Source organism: Dreissena polymorpha, chromosome 1 (genome assembly GCF_020536995.1).
Source record: "Dreissena polymorpha isolate Duluth1 chromosome 1, UMN_Dpol_1.0, whole genome shotgun sequence".
NCBI lineage: Eukaryota > Metazoa > Mollusca > Bivalvia > Myida > Dreissenidae > Dreissena > Dreissena polymorpha.
This window is the reverse complement of record NC_068355.1, coordinates 88,238,821-88,256,993: the sequence shown is the minus strand read 5'-3', so window position 1 is coordinate 88,256,993 and position 18,173 is coordinate 88,238,821. Positions and strand designations below refer to the sequence as shown.

Sequence of the window (18,173 nt, the reverse complement as noted above, 5' to 3'; positions counted from 1 at the left end):
ATCCCTGATTAGCCTGTGCGGACTGAACAGGCTAATCTGGGACAACACTTTACGCACTTGCATTATGCCCAGTTTTTTCAGAACATGACTCATATAGATACATGTACTACTATGTATTATCAATATTTGAGTTAACACTATGCTTTCCAATCATCATTAAAAGTCTTATATTGTTTTGATTGAATACTTTTCCATTTCTTAAAAATGAAAGAAATAGGTGGCGAATTCAATTTTAAAGTAAAATTAAGAGAAAAATGTGTAGACCAAGCTTGTTATGGCAGGCAAAATAAGTATAAGAATTTGTTCCTTCTTTTACATACATGGGGAGTTACCATAAACAAGTTAACAGTTTTCATTAACAAGAGATTTATTCTGACCATCAGTACACTCGTGGAGTTAATTTCAGACAATCACTTATACCCATATACACTGTGTAAAATACCAAAAGTGAATACACAATATTCAAAAGCACTTTCACTGAAGTGGAATTTTGTTCAGAACTTTTGGATTTGACCAGTAACTGATTGCAGAAACCATTTTATTATAGATTATTACATCAGTGTACATGCTACCAAGCACAACAAATATGACACACACAGTATAATTATGCCAGGAAATGTATGTACCTTTATGAGAAATAACATATCTCATTTACGAGTTTTCAGTGTAAATTGCTCTAGCTTGTACATATTTCTAACAAATTTCAGAATATCTGTTGCAGTTCATGACACTGGGGTTGATATGTCTTTTGCACAATCCTTACACCTTTCGTCTAACATTTCATCTACAACTGGATCATTATATACCGGTAGCTTTAAAAGAGAACTGGATACTTATAAAGTCTCCACACATTTACATGAGTATCAGTTACATGAAGTGAATAACTTGTGCCAACTCTAGCTACCTCCCTTATAGCATGCTTTCACTCATTCTACACACATTCACACAAAAAGTGCACTGGTGAGACAAACTGTTTGCTCAAGCACTAATTTTAGCTTTCTGTCATTGTAATATTTTCAGACCAAATAAAATTTCATATTGTTTCATTAACATTAACAATTAACACTTGTACGTCAAAAAAAGAATATTTATATCCAAATGCAGAACAAAAACACTTGTGTTATGTTTATTGTGTAATGGCCTGTAAAGTCATATAGACCCGATAGGGGAACATCATTATTGTGGATATAATAGTAACTAGAAATTGATAGGTGGATATTGTATTTGGTCAATTTGGTTAAACAATTAAACAATAATTCCTCCCAAACACATGCACGTTCATTTTATAGTAAAAGCTACTTTTGTTACTTCCCTACGATATAAGACTCAATACATTGATCGAGAACTATATTTGTGCAACTGTGAACATTCCAAAATAGCCAATATTAATATTAATCTGTAGGTCGCTTTTCACTATGTTTTTTGGTGAATTCTTGTGCATTTTTTATAAACTTCTTCCTGTCTTTTGAGAATTCCTCAGCAAGATCTGCCCTTAGTGGATGTTCAGGTTCCGGTTCGTTGACTAAGGCTACTAGGGATTGTATCACTGCAAAGTAGAACAACATCATAAACAGAAGCAACAATGTTGAAAAAAAGTGTGTACACTAGCAACAAATGCTGACCGCCAAATATTGTAACTTAGGTACAACCAATAGTGAACCAAATAATGTACAATGCCTACCAAAACTGAACCACATAAAGTATATAAGCAACCAAAACTGAATCACATTATTTCCACTATCAACCAACACTGACTTATATAACATTCACTAGCAACCAATACTGAACTACTTAATGTTAAAAAACAAGGATATCAGTAAATCTGATGGATGCTCCCCAATTATGCTTTGTCGATATACACAAATGTATATGGGTTAATTTTGTGGAAAAAAACATATGACATTGAGAAAATCTATTATTAGCCTCGGTGACCTTGACTCCAGTGACATCAAACCTCATCAAAAGGTAGAGGTCCATGCAAGGTACCTACATGCCAAATATGTAAGAGATCGGTAAAGTATTGAAGGCGCTATCAGAAACTGTAACAAAAGTGTGACGGAAAATCTAATTATTAGCCTCAGTGACCTTGACCTTGACCCCAGTGACGTCAAACCTCATCAAAAGGTAGAGGTCTATGCAAGGTACCTACATGCCAAATATGTTAGAGATCGGTCAAATATTGAAGGCGCTATGAGAAACTGTAACAAAAGTGTGACGGAATGAAGTACGGAAGTACAGATGTAGTTTGTACGGAAGTACAAAATGGCAACTATATGCCTCCCATATATATATATATATATATATATATATAAACATAAAAACAAATACTGATCTACAACATGTACACTAGCACCTCATTCTGGACTACAATTTGCACACTAGTACCATATACTGAACCACATAGCATACACTAGCAAGTAAGCAACTAATTGTGAATCACATAATGACACTGGCAGCCAATACTGAATAACATTAAGTACACTAGCTTCCATCACTTAAGCAGATTGTACACAGGCAAACCAATTGATATACTGTGAAAATTGACTTTTATACTCAATAAGAAACAAGAGTGCCAAACTGTCACAAGATACGTCCGTTTGAAGGTTTTGGACACCATGCTAAATGCTTGAAATGCACTAATTGATGTAGTGACCTAATTTTTGACCCGGCATGACCCATATTTGAACTTGACCTACACATCATTTAGACACAACTTCTGACCAAATTTGGTGAAGATCGGATGAAAACTAATTCAATTAGAGAGCGGACACCATGCTTAATCCTTGAAATGCACTAAGTGACCCTGTGACATAGTTTTTTAACCGACATGAACCATATTTGAATGTGACCTAGATATTGTCTAGATACAACTTCTGACCAAATTTGGTGAAGATCAGATGAAAACTACTTCAATTAGAGAGCGGACACCATGCTAAATCCTTAAAATGTACTAAGTGAAACAGTGACCTAGTTTTTGACCCGGCATGACCCATTTTCCAACTTGACCAAGATATTGTCTAAATACAACTTCTGACCAAGTTTCGTGAAGATCGGATGAAAACTATCTGAATTAGAGAGCAGAAACTGCTGTGGACACCGCTGCCCGCCTGCCAAGGGTGAAACTATAATACGTCCCGTTTTTTTCAAAACAGGCGTATAAAAAGATGAATGCAAACAGATATGTATAGCTTGCCATATATTGCCTGGTGTCAATGTACTAGTAACATGGAGAACAAGAGATGTGTTTGTCAACAACACAATGCCCCCTACTGCGCCGCTTTGATTTTTTTTATCATTTGGCAGGTACAGATAATTTTCTTCCTTTAAAGCTTATTACTTTCCTTGGATTTGTTTCTTTGACCTTGAAGGATGACCTTGACCTTTCACCACTCAAAATGTACAGCTTAACGAGACACACATGCATGCCAAATATCAAGATGCTATCTGAAGCGACATAGATGTTATGAGCATTTTTCGAAACCTAAACGCAAAGTGTGACAGAAAGACCGACAGTTCGATCACTATATGTAACCAAAACTGAATCACATTATTTCCACTATCAACCAACACTGACTTATATAACATTCACTAGCAACCAATACTGAACTACTTAATGTTAAAAAACAAGGATATCAGTAAATCTGATGGATGCTCCCCAATTATGCTTTGTCGATATATATGGGTTAATTTTGTGGAAAAAAACGTACGACATTGAGAAAATTAATTTTTAGCCTCGGTGACCTTGACTCCAGTGACATCAAACCTCATCAAAAGGTAGAGGTCCATGCAAGGTACCTACATGCCAAATATGTAAGAGATCGGTAAAGTATTGAAGGCGCTATCAGAAACTGTAACAAAAGTGTGACGGAAAATCTAATTATTAGCCTCGGTGACCTTGACCTTGACCCCAGTGACGTCAAACCTCATCAAAAGGTAGAGGTCTATGCAAGGTACCTACATGCCAAATATGTTAGAGATCGGTCAAATATTGAAGGCGCTATGAGAAACTGTAACAAAAGTGTGACGGAATGAAGTACGGAAGTACAGATGTAGTTTGTACGGAAGTACAAACTGGCAACTATATGCCTCCCATATATATATATATATATAAACATAAAAACAAATACTGATCTACAACATGTACACTAGCACCTCATTCTGGACTACAATTTGCACACTAGTACCATATACTGAACCACATAGCATACACTAGCAAGTACGCAACTAATTGTGAATCACATAATGACACTGGCAGCCAATACTGAATAACATTAAGTACACTAGCTTCCATCACTTAAGCAGATTGTACACAGGCAAACCAATTGATATACTGTGAAAATTGACTTTTATACTCAATAAGAAACAAGAGTGCCAAACTGTCACAAGATACGTCCGTTTGAAGGTTTTGGACACCATGCTAAATGCTTGAAATGCACTAATTGATGTAGTGACCTAATTTTTGACCCGGCATGACCCATATTTGAACTTGACCTACACATCATTTAGACACAACTTCTGACCAAATTTGGTGAAGATCGGATGAAAACTAATTCAATTAGAGAGCTGACACCATGCTTAATCCTTGAAATGCACTAAGTGACCCTGTGACATAGTTTTTTAACCGGCATGAACCATATTTGAATGTGACCTAGATATTGTCTAGATACAACTTCTGACCAAATTTGGTGAAGATCAGATGAAAACTACTTCAATTAGAGAGCGGACACCATGCTAAATCCTTAAAATGCACTAAGTGAAACAGTGACCTAGTTTTTGACCCGGCATGACCCATTTTCCAACTTGACCAAGATATTGTCTAAATACAACTTCTGACCAAGTTTTGTGAAGATCGGATGAAAACTATCTGAATTAGAGAGCAGAAACTGCTGTGGACACCGCTGCCCGCCTGCCAAGGGTGAAACTATAATACGTCCCGTTTTTTTCAAAACAGGCGTATAAAAAGATGAATGCAAACAGATATGTATAGCTTGCCATATATTGCCTGGTGTCAATGTACTAAGTAACATGGAGAACAAGAGACGTGTTTGTCAACAACACAATGCCCCCTACTGCGCCGCTTTGATTTTTTTTTATCATTTGGCAGGTACAGATAATTTTCTTCCTTTAAAGCTTATTACTTTCCTTGGATATGTTTCTTTGACCTTGAAGGATGACCTTGACCTTTCACCACTCAAAATGTACAGCTTAACGAGACACACATGCATGCCAAATATCAAGTTGCTATCTGAAGCGACATAGATGTAATGAGCATTTTTCGAAACCTAAACGCAAAGTGTGACAGAAAGACCGACAGTTCGATCACTATATGCCCTCCTTCCGGGGCATAAAAAGTATCATCAAATGACAATTTCATAATTGAACCATTATCAAAAGTTTATTTATAGTCTCTTCGCCATCAAGCATCTACCAGAAAATCAGAATAACATTCAAAAGTAATACCCCTAACAGGGGTGGCGAAATCTCAAAAAACTATACTTGTCCACGGACAACCATTTAGGAAATTTAACTTGCCCGTTGCTGAACTACACTTGTCCGTTAATGTTTATATAAATTATAAACGCATTTATTGATTAATGTTAAATAATGTGGAATATATCAAAATCAGTATGATTTGCTTGTTTTGTTTATAATTGTATTTCAATGGTACATTCATTACAGCAGTATATTATAAACAATATAAAGACTTTCTCAAACTTTAAATCTTGCGAAGCAAGTGTTATTAAAACACGTGCTGAACATAAGTACATTGTAATCTTAACAAATTAAACTAGTCCAATATGTGGACCTCATCAGACTGATGCTCCGCTACTGGTAGCAATTTGATTATATAAACTGGTAACCATTGAAAATCTGTTAGCCAAGTTTCTTGAAAAGTTCTGCTGCGTTTACTTAGATCATATTTTTATCATAATCTTTCTTAGTTTTTTGGGAGGTGGGCTGCTCAAAGCTTCAGGTTTCTGCTCCGTTGTTGAAGTTTAAAAAAAAAGTTTCATCTTTACCATTAAAGTCGTCTTAAATAACAAGGTAGAACGTGTTTTGATTATCTTAGATTGATACTTTTTATTTCCGTCTGATGTAAAAATAAAGAAACCAGTCTGTACACTGTCTAACAGTCCGGCAGAATGTTGAAAATGCTTGTTGTTGTTTTTCTTTTTATCGAGTGCACTGGGATTGACTCCCATATGGCCATCGCCCCCAGAAAGACGTGTTAGTTGGTTACGGGGTATAGTGCAAGATACAGGAGACATCCCGTTCAAGAGGTGACCCTGGGTCTTTTAGTGTCGGTGTATAGCACCTAGTACACTGCACCTCGGTTTAACGTCTCATGCGAAAGACGAGTTAGTAGGTTAGGTGCAGCGGGGGATCGAACCAGCGATCTCTGGATTGTGAAGCCAGTGTGTTACCACTAGACCACGGATCCGCTACGTTGTTGAAAATGCGGCATGCTCCCGGTCTCTTATAGAATAAATAGAGATCACTACGCAGGAAAGTGCACGTATTTTAGCTTGATTGCTCCGCAAATAGCACTGACAATGTAATCGCATGTCAACATCTGGTTTTGTAAAACTTAATTATGGCTTTAATACAATGTATTTTTGTATACCTGGACGCGACTTTTAAAAAACTTGTTGTCCACGGACAACTTAATTGAAACAAGAGCACCGCCTTGCGGGTGCAGACCGCTCATCTATTTTCTTTTTAAAGGTGAAGGTACTCTCATTTTCAATCACAAAGGAGGGAGGGGTGGAGTGAAGAGGGGTGTATAGTGTGGGGATGTGGACATTTATTACATCATCTTCTACAAATGCGAAAAAAAAATCGGGGGGGGGGGGGGGGGGGGGGGGGGGGGGGGGGGGTGGGGGGGTTGGGGGTGATTCTTGGGTGTGATGGTCTCATTTTAACCGTTTAAAAAAAATAAATTGGGGTGGGGTGGGGTGGGGTGGGTATAGTGTGAGGGTGTGGTGGTCATTTGTGAGATGATCTTAAAAAAAAACAAGAGTGCCAAACTGTCACAAGATACGCCCGTTCGGAGGTTTTGGACACCATGCTTAATGCTTGAAATGCACTAAGTGACCTCGAGACCTAGTTATTGACCCGGCATGACCCATATTTGAACTTGACCTAGATATCATTTAGATGTAACATCTGACTAAATTTGGTGAAGATCAAATGAAAACTACTTCAATTAGAGAGCGGGCACCATGCTAAATGCTTGAAATTCATTATGTGTCCGATCGTGACCTCGTTTTTGACCCGGCATGACCCATATTCGAATTTGATCTACATATCATCTAGACTCAACTTCTGACCAAATTAGGTGATGATCAGATGCAAACTACTTCAATTAGAGAGCGGACACCATGCTAAATGCTTGAAATGCACTAAGTAACCTTGTGACCTAGTTTTTGACCCGGCATGACCCATATTCGAACTTGACCTAGATATCAACTAGATGCAACTACTGACCAAGTTTGGTGAAGATCGGATGAATACAATTTGAATTAGAGTCCGGACAAAGTGGCGCCGTTGAAAATGCACTAATTGACCCTATGACCTAGTTTTTGACCCGGCATGACCCATATTCGAACTTGGCCTATATATCAACTAGATGCAACTGCTGACCAAGTTTGGTGAAGATCGGATGAATACAATTTGAAATAGAGTCCGGACAAAGTGGCCCCTTTGAAAATGCACTTATTGACCCTATGACCTAGTTTTTGACCCGACATGACCCATATTCGAACTTGGCCTAGATATCAACTAGATGCAACTGCTGACCAAGTTTGGTGAAGATCGGATGAATACAATTTGAATTAGAGTCCGGACAAAGTGATGCCTTCCGCCCGCCGCCAAGGGGTTTCACATAATACGTCCCGTATTTTATACGGGCGTATAAAAAAAAAAATTAGGGGGGGACGGGGATTCGGGGGGGGGGGGGGGGGGGGAGGGGGAATTCTTTGGTGCAATGGTTGGACGGTATTTCAAACATAAAATAATAAAAATAAATATTTTTGTTTTTTAACCGTTTCAAAAAAAAAATTTGGGGTGCGAGGGTGTGGTGGTCATTTGTGAGATGATCTTAAAAAAAAAAAAAAAAAAAAAAAAAATTAGGGGGGGGGGAGGATTCGGGGGGGGGGGGGGGGAGGGCACAGGGGATGGTTTGGGTGGAGTCTATTGTGGTATGTCAGGTAAGAGTAGTTTTGTCAAAGTATCAATCAAATCTAATCATAAATAAAGAAGTTATGGCAATTTTAGCAAAATTTAATACTTTGACCTTGAGAGTCAAGGTCATTCAAAGGTCAAGGTAAAATTCAACTTGCCAGGTACAGTAACCCATGATAGCATGAAAGTATTTGAAGTTTGAAAGCAATAGCCTTGATACTTTAGAAGTAAATTGGATTGAAACACGAAATGTAACCATATATTCAAAGTTATTAAGTCAAAAAAGGGCCATAATTCCGTAAAAATGACAACCAGAGTTATGCAACTTGTCCTTTTACTGTACCCTTGTGATAGTTTGCGAGTGTTCCAAGTATGAAAGCAATATCTATGATACTTTAGGGGTAAAGTGGACCAAAATACTAAACTTAACCAAATTTTCAAAGTAGAAAGGGCCCATAATTCCGTCCAAATGCCAGTCAGAGTTACATAACTTTGCCTGCACAGTCCCCTTATGATAGAAAATAAGTGTTGCAAGTATGAAAGCAATAGCTTTGATACTGTAGGAATAAAGTGGACCTAAACACAAAACTTAACCAAATTTTCAATTTTCTAAGTATAAAAAGGGCACATAATCCTGTCAAAATGCCAGTCAGAGTTACATTACTTTGCCTGCACAGTCCCCTTATGATAGTTAGTAAGTGTTGCAAGTATGAAAGCAATAGCATTGATACTTAAGGAATAAAATGGACCTTAACACAAAACTTAACCAAAATTTTCAATTTTCTAAGTATAAAAAGGGCACATAATTCTGTCAAAATGCACGCCAGAGTTATCTAACTTTGCCTGCCCAGTCCCCTCATGATAGTAAGTAAGTGTACCAAGTTTGAATGCAATAGCATTGATACTTCTGAGAAAAGTGGACCTATACGCAAAACTTAACCGGACGCCGACGCAGACGCCGACGCCAAGGTGATGACAATAGCTCATAATTTTTTTTCAAAAAATAGATGAGCTAAAAAGTCATTTGCCCAGACAAGCAAATGTACGACTCAGGCAACTCGGACATTTGATTTCGCCACCCCTGCTTGAAAATGGGAAGGAAAACTAATTATGACATCTCTGAAAACTCGACATACATTGAGACCACAAGAAACATTTATTCAACCTGCTCATATTTACATACTGAATATATATATTCATATATATATATGTGTGTGTGTGTGTGTGTGTGCGTGGGGGCAAAGGAAATAATTGTCTTCGAAAACAGGTCTTTTCACACTATGTAAGACTTAAAGGGGCCTTTACACGTTTTGGTAAATTGACAAAATTTAAAACAATTGTTTCAAATTCGCAAATTTTCCATTAAGTTATGATATTTGTGAGGAAACAGTAATACTGAAGATTTACCATGCTCTAATATAGCCATTATATGCATCTTTTGACGATTTAAAATCCTGAAAATTATAAAGCGTTGCAACGCGAAACGATTGAATAATATGGAGAGTTCTGTTGTTGTCGCCACATTTTGTGAACCTACGATGATTGCTTATATATAGCATAAAATACATCTGACATTGTATGCGGAAGAATGGTCGAGGGATCTAAGTCGGAGACTTTTTATGCCAGAACTCCAGGAGTCAGTGGTTCGAGCCCTGATGAGGGTTCCTTTTCTTTTTTATATATTTTATTCTTGATTTTTTATTGGAGCTTTTTCGAGCAAATGTTAACATTTATCAATAGAAAGCATTTAATGACAAACTTCAAAACATGTCAAAATCTGTGAAAAGGCCCCTTTAATACATACAATGTCTTAAATGCAGAATCTGTTACCTTGATCTGTCTTGGTAGCAGGTTTCCAGTTTTCAGCACTTATGATAGGCAGACAAACCTGGCCCTTTTCATCTATATTAGGGTGATATATTTTTGTTTTAAATGTTATTTTAGGTGGCTTGAATGGATATTCAGCTGGAAAGTCAATCTGTATTTTGAAAGCTCCTTTGTTGTATGCCTCACAATCCTGCAAACAAAATAGACACATGACTTCATGTCTGTAACTTTCTAACACAATAATAATAACGCTTCACAGTGAAACTTTCTAGCATCAATTATAAGAAGAAACAGTGCTTTACACATTAAATTAACACAGGTATTTAAGGAATTATTCAGATTTCATTGGTTTAAGGTGCTCCATGTCCAAGGTACATTGATGAGCCAAAATAATCTTACATCAAGAACAGAAAATTGCCAAAGTAACTGTTCTTTTGATTATTTTTTCAGGTTGTTAATTACAAAAACATGGGTATTGTCAATATGAAACAAGAACATACAACAAGAGAAATCAAAATACTCACTGGTACAACAAGACCCTGCCATAGTAGGATGTTTTGTTCATCAACATTGATATTCTTGAAATTTTTCAAGCCTGCCTTTCGTAAATCTGCAAGTTCCTAAAAAATTACATGGAATGTTGGTTAAAGGTCATTTCAGAACATTAAGATTACTATTCATTATTAGTTTCAAGGTCCTCAGTCATTTGGCTTCTACCCTTATTTAAAATAGCCACTGTTGTCCTGGTACTGTCAGAAGTTGACCAAGAAATCAACCTTTCGACAGCAGATTAACAAACAACTATAACTTTATTAACTTATATTGGTATTGACAAACGACTTGTTTTTATTGTATTTTTGTAGTTGTTTACTTATAAAAAGGATTTGTTATGATAAAATAATTTCAAAATTAATTTTTATCTGATACTTGTGGACTACAACATTTCACAAGACTTCATTTTTTATGTTTTGGCAACATAACAAATATACACAAAATTCAACTACTTTTAGGACTTAATACTGTAAAAGGTGAGCGAGTAAGTGCGTTTAACAAGTTCGGCTTTTCAAAAGGTTCACATATCTTTAGTGCTCAAAGAGGTACCGGAAAAAACCTGAAACCGCAGGTCAAAAAAATATACGCCGATCCGGGTCAAAGTTTTTGCTAACAATACCAGTTCTGGTTGTTAGCTAGAAAGTACAAGATAACATGTTGAATGTGTTGTCAAATCATCTACGATACTTTAAACAAGTGAAGTAAAATCACATCCTTTCTCATTTTAAGCAGTGTTGTTATTATAAATAGTCATAAACATATAGAAGTGACACACCAAAGGCATTAGCATCCAGTTACATTTGTTATTAACATCCCAAAATGGCGATGTTAAAAAAAAGAAACCTGTATAATGCAATAAATTGACTTCAAAGTAGAAATGGCAGTTAGAGCTTTAATTATTACAGTAAACGTTATTTTGGCTTCACCCCTCAAAATTAGAGAAGCTTAATGTTTGCTTGACAGGTTGTTTTTCTTATACCTGCACTGGTTATCGCTATTCCAAGTAATTCAAACATTTGCTGATTTAGATCAACAATGTTGTGTAAACCTAATAAATAGTTTTGTGCAGTTCTGTATTTTATTTATAATTAAATCAAACCAATAAAAAGCATAATATTCAGAACAATATACTTGACAAACAGTTGAATATTTAAGAGGCTAAAACAAACAAACTAAACAACAGATGTGTTTGTCAGAAACACAATGCCCCCTACTGCGCCGCTTTGAAGCCATATATTTGACCTTGAAGGATGACCTTGACCTTTCACCACTCAAAATGTGCAGCTCCATGAGATACACATGCATGCCAAATATTAAGTTCACTATTGCAAAAGTTATGGGCAATGTTAAAATTTTCGGACAGACGGACAGATTGACGAACAGTTCAAGTACTATATGTCACCCTACCAGGTGCATAAAAAGAGCACAAACAAATGCTTTTAAGTGTATTAACCCTACCTGGAATACATTGTAATTTGTAGTATACCAGTATTTAAGATTACAAGTGATACTTTTAAGCAGTACCTGAGCCGACAACCACCAATTCAGACAACCAGGATTGGTCATTGATTGCTAACATACTTCTTTAAAGTACTGTACTCAGGTACTCTGAGGTATACATTTGAACTACAAAGTCACCAATATGTGGAACATACTCTAAAAAGTACCCCATAGTATGGCTGGGTGACTATAAGACTATCATCTGTACCTAGGGTACATTGTAGTATACTTTAAGACTACCAGGACACATTAAACAAGAGGGCCATGATGGCCCTGAATCGCCCACCTGACTAACCAAATACAATCCCAACCCAGTTTTCATCAAGATAAACATTCTGACCAAATTTCATAAAGATTGGACGAAAACTGTGACCTCTATTGTCTACACAAGGTTTTTCTAATATTTGACCTATTGACCTAGTTTTTGACCCCAGGTGACCCAAATACAATCCCAACCAGATTTCATCAAGACAAACATTCTGACCAAATTTCATGAAGATTGGATGAAAACTGTGACCTCTATTGTCTACACAAGGTTTTTCTATAATTTGACCTAGTGACCTAGTTTTTGACCCAAGATGACCAAAATACAATCCCATCCCAGATTTCATCAAGATTAACATTCTGACCAGATTTCATAAAGATTGAATGAAAACAGAGACCTCTATTGTCTATACAAGGTTTTTCTATTATTTCACCTAGTGACCTAGTTTTTTACCTAGTGACCTAGTTTTTGACCCCAGATGACCAAAATACAATCCCAACACAGATTTCATCAAGATAAACATTCTGACCATATTTCATAAAGATTGGATGAAAACTGTGACCTCTACTGTCTACACAAACAAATGACGGTTTTTTTCTATTATTTGACCTAGTGACCTAGTTTTTGACCTCAGATGACCAAAATACAATCCCAACACAGATTTCATCAAGATAAACATTCTGACCAAATTTCATAAAGATTGGATGAAAACTGCGACCTCTATTGTCTACACAAGGTTTTTCTACTATTTGACCTAGTTTTTGACCTAGTGACCTAGTTTTTGACCCCAGATGACCCAAATACAATCCCAACCCAGATTTCATCAAGATAAACATTCTGACCAAATTTCATAAACACTGGATGAAAACTGTGACCTCTACTATCTATACAAACAAATTATTGATAATTTTTCAATTATTTGACCTAGTGACCTAGTTTTTGACCCCAGATGACCCAAATACAATCCCAACCCAGATTTCATCAAGATAAACATTCTGACCAAATTTCATAAAAATTGGATGAAACTGCGACCTCTATTGTCTACACAAGGTTTTTCTATTATTTCACCTATTATGTGACCTAGTTTTCGACCCCAGATGACCCAAATACAATCCCAACCCAGATTTCATCAAGATAAACATTCTGACCAAATTTCATAAAGATTGGATGAAAACTGTGACCTCTACTGTCTACACAAACAAATTGTTGACGGACAGACGCACACAAAACGGACGCCGGACATCACACGGTCACATAACCTCACCATGTCACTTCGTGACAGGTGAGCTAAAAAGTACCTGTGCCGACAAAAACCAATTGAGCCTATATAGAAAGGATACAGTTATGGAGGTTGAGCATCTTTCAACACTATGAAATCTACTAAATTTTATTAAACGTGCACTAATCTACTAAATTTATAAATGCAAAGTTTTCGACATACAAAATAAGACAAAACAAATAGTTTGGAAATTAAAAAAAATCTGCACAGTAATGATTCTTTTTTTAAATGTTGTGTGTGTATTTTGAAATTTATGAGGTCCTATCCGAGCAAGAGGCTTCATTATGTGTGGATCCGGAACGTGCCCTAGCACTTGACTTACTAGATTCACAAAATTTGGGCCAAATTTTGAATTATAGCTGCAATTTCAAGCTATTTTGTTGTTTCTAGAATATTTTTCAATTTTGGTGTGGTCCTGAGTGTTGTGGGGGGATGCATGCTGCCGGGAACATTAATTAAACCCAGGTCGCCCCGAAGCGAGTGCATCAACCACTGCAGCAGTGACTAGACAGACAGCAAATTTTATAACAAATACGATGTTTGCAAAGTATACCGATAATTCAGTTTACGTAAGCCCAGCTTTTTTTTGGTTTTGTGAATTCACAAACATTCCTAAACAATGCTTAAACATTTTATTTTTGATCCAGTCATTAAAAATGACCCAGGTCACCTTTTTGATTACTTGTCTTTCTATAAATAGCAGTGATTTTATGAAGCAGGCACCAGTGAGTTTAACTCAATAGAAATCTGTATGATTTTGAAACAAAAAGTTAATAAAACTGTTAAAACATCTATTTAACTATGATTCTTCAAAGTTAAACAGCCCATTAAAGCAACACACATGAATGTGAAAATAAGAAGAGTTAACCTCTGCTGAAATAAAGGTTTTCCTGGCATTGGCAATACATATGGGGCTAATTTACAGGTCAGATTTTGAATTTCTGCTGTTAGATGAGTTTTTAAATGTTTATTTTTTAATTAAAACAAATATCTGTAGTATATATATATATTTGAATAGATTTTAAATTGCTTAAAATTTACAGCTTCATGGAACTAAAATATACTGAACATTACGGTTTAAAGCACAATTATTATAAGTTAATGCAATGTACACCTGTGCAGGTAAAAAAACATCAAAATTGTACAAGTAACATCCTAATAAACAATCAATGATATACAATAAAATTACGGGTGTTATTTACTTATCAGTGTTTTTCCCTACCATTTTGGGAATGGGGCCGGGTCTCTTTGAATTGGGTTAATTCACAGTGTTTGACTAAAATTGGGAAATAAGTGTTGTTGTTGATTTGCTAAAAAATGCTTCAAATTGAGAAAAGTAGCGTTTTCAGTATTATTTTCACTATTAAAGGTTGAATTTATATGGCTGGATGGGAGATGATCAAAATGTTGAAATCTAAAAAAAAATATAATAATATTTTTTTCTTGAACACCTTAAATTGGGAATTTTAAGGTCCCATTTGACCAAAAAAATACTTTTTTCTATTGGGAATGGGGATGAATACCAGAACCCTAATTTTAACGAAAACCCCCCCACTGCTTATGTCTTATAATAATAGAAATGCAGCCTTATCAGCCACCCATATCAGCCTCTATAGAAATCATTTCAGCAGTAATGAGGCTTAATGTGTAGAAAGGTAAAGTGTTAAATATTTTAATTAAATTCAGTTAAGTACATTAATAAAACAACATTAACGTTTAAGTTTTTTTTAATCTGTTTATGTTTCCACCAAACTGCCAAATGTGAGTTGTTTCTGATTTATGATGATGGGCATGGCGTAATGTCTAATGAGGTGTTTTGCCAAATGATGCTATTACACATGTTCAAAACAACATGGCAATATATGAACATTGAACTTATTTATAACGCAGTCCATTACAATAACGAAGGTTTGTTGAAGATTATATCGGAGTAAGAGTTAATGTTAATTGTATCATGAACACAGATTAAAACTGGACATTTAAGTATGGACTAGTGTAATATTTGTTTTTAATAATAAAACAAAGAACAATTTCAATGTATTGCATTGAAGACAATGATTTAAGAATTGTTATAAAAAATGGCTTATATATTTGAATAGAGGCGAAAAAACAAAAATGGGTGGAGATAGGAAATTTAAACCCAGCGAGAGCCCTGATTTATGAATCAAATTAGACAACTTTATGATGGTATGTTACTGCATATGTGTAAAAACCATAAATATTTAATTGTTTACATTATCTACAATCTTCAAGCATGTGTATGCAACTTGTTAAATAATATAACATGGGATGTAATTGGCTAGCTGTTTACTGCAGTGGAGAATTTTAAGCAATCAAAATACATGTAGTGTATTATCCGAAATGAAATTAAACTATTGTTATTGTGACATTAAAGGGGTTTTATAGGAGTTTCAAGCAAAAAATCACATTTAATTGGAATTATGTTATCTTAAACTATGAAAAGAAACTAGGCAATGAAAATGTTCCTTCAAAAGAGGTTTATTTCAAAGGAATATGCAAATTACAACTAGAATTATCAATTTTCAGTTGTGCACACCTGTGTCCAAGTAAGGATTTTTTAGCTTTTTTTTAATGCAAGGTTTCGTTTTAATTTAATTAATGATGGTTGTTTATTGCCAAGCTTATAATTTTCTGAAAGATAAATGTCTTAGCTGTTGGTATACCATTTATTTGGGCTTGATAGATAATTGTAGGCTCTGGTACTACTTACATGTATCCCGGGTTATCTTAAGTATAATTAAATGTACCCCAGGTACAGTAAATATACTAAAACGTACCCAGGAATTTTAAAGCTAAATTGGTCGTTGTTGGCTTTTTTAATCAAATTAATTATGTCCATATTTATGCCAATAATCTGTAAAATGGCCTTTTTATTATTGAAACTTCTTCTCAAAAAAGTATGTTGAGAGTATTGATTTTTTTTCATTCCGTAGCACGTTTTAAGACATTGTTGTTTTTTTTGCAAGAATAAAACTCAGGTACAGTTTAAATTTCCCGAGTAAGTGTAAGTATGTTTTTCTTTCCGGGGTACATAAAAGTATACTTAAAGAGGACACGGGGTACATTTAGGTAGTACCCGAGCCGACAATAACCTATCAAGCTTTATTTGGTGTAATTAATGCTTTTGGAAGCAAATATTTGCTTTTGATAAGACCATGTTGTTGTGCAGGAAATTTGACAGTTGTATCCCTTGTATACTGTTATAGTATGTAGAGTATTTTTCTTAAAGATCCCTGTGGACTATTCTGGAATGTTACTTGTGTAAAAAAGACAAAATTACAAAAAACTGAATCTAGACAGGTGTTACTTTATGACAGTATGCTTTCAGAAGTATGCTTCATTGTTGTAAAAACTATACATCTTTCCTTTTAAGATGACTATTTCAATCCAATCAGAATAAAAAATGTTTTTTTAGTGTTTATGAACTGCTGATCAACTGTCAAAAGACCGGCAATTGATTGTTAAACATTTAACACTTTAAACCATCCTTTTAGATTTTAATTAAAACTTTTTGAAAAACATAAATCACAAACAGGGAATATTCGTGAAATTGAATAAAGGCACGTTGCTATTATTTTAAAAGAAGTTATACTTTCGCCAAACGCCTGGTCGCTGCCATTGTTTATCACGTGACTGTGCAACAGTATAAACACGTCGAATTACCCCAAACATAACAATTTTTAAGGCCAATTCTTACACGATCTCTACACGTAGATTTAACTAGGTCCGAGCAGACCTATGATTGATTGTATGATTAATCCGAATGGTGACGTTAACGGTAATACTAGTAATAGATAATGAGATACAATATTGTTGTACAGAGTACTAATAAAATCTCAGCCAAATATCCCTACCACGAGAGTATGGTCGAGTTAAACTTTTTATATTTACCGTATACATGTTTATAATTTTTAAATAGTCATTTTAAATTTTCGGTGATCATTTGTGTAAACCATTACATGCCTTCGAATCAACTATGATATTATTTTTCGGCGTTAGCTGAATAAGCCAGCTTTTCACCCTGACTTGACCTTTGTAAGTGTCCAATAATACTCAAATAAAATTTCCCGCGGCTAGGTACGAATGAATACACTTCATTTATTCCATTGGCTGATTTGAGTATAACACCATAACATTGGAAACATATCCGCGTCTTTGTAACACTTTTTACTGCATGAAACAATTTTATCTCTAATGAAAAGGCTCAATAGATAGAACAGTTTTACAATCAATTTTCGACATAAATACAGTTTGTGCGTTCACCTTTTATTTTCAGAGAATTACCAGCGCAAAAGCGTTTATACTAGTAGCTATGTTGTCATATTTAGTACTTACTTGCATTGCATTTCAACCCGCGAGGTTTCGGGTCAACTCCCGGCCATTTGTGAAAGTCAGAGTTTATATACAGTTCATCACCGGAGTTCGCAGAAGGGGTTGCGATCATTGTGGTACACCGGTCTTACTGACAATAACGTACTGACTGTAATGCATTGCATTCCAATCCGCAAGGTATCAAGGTCAGTTTGCGGTCAGTTGCAGAAATCT

The 18,173-nt window shown here is 35.5% G+C and overlaps 1 protein-coding gene across 1 annotated transcript; it reads right to left on the bottom strand.

Annotated features, from left to right (window-relative positions):
• Positions 1 to 349: 349 nt before the first annotated feature.
• On the bottom strand, positions 350 to 17,291 carry LOC127839470 (ubiquitin-conjugating enzyme E2 L3-like). The gene is made up of 4 exons (XM_052367873.1): positions 17,221 to 17,291; positions 10,536 to 10,631; positions 10,015 to 10,201; positions 350 to 1,546 (listed from the first exon to the last, which is right to left on the bottom strand). Exons 1-4 carry the CDS (start codon positions 17,245 to 17,247, stop codon positions 1,392 to 1,394), a joined length of 465 nt encoding a protein of 154 aa, XP_052223833.1. The 5' UTR covers positions 17,248 to 17,291; the 3' UTR covers positions 350 to 1,391.
• Positions 17,292 to 18,173: the final 882 nt, after the last annotated feature.

What these genes read in the sequence shown, in the direction of transcription:
- LOC127839470 (XM_052367873.1), bottom strand. Translation starts at nt 17,247, where the DNA reads ATGGCAGCGACCAGGCGTTTGGCGAAA. An exon ending in GGCAGGGTCTTGTTGTACCA is followed by an intron (nt 10,202 to 10,535) that starts GTGAGTATTTTG and finishes TTTTGTTTGCAG; the next exon opens with GATTGTGAGGCATACAACAA. An exon ending in TGCTACCAAGACAGATCAAG is followed by an intron (nt 1,547 to 10,014) that starts GTAACAGATTCT and finishes TCTACTTTGCAG; the next exon opens with TGATACAATCCCTAGTAGCC.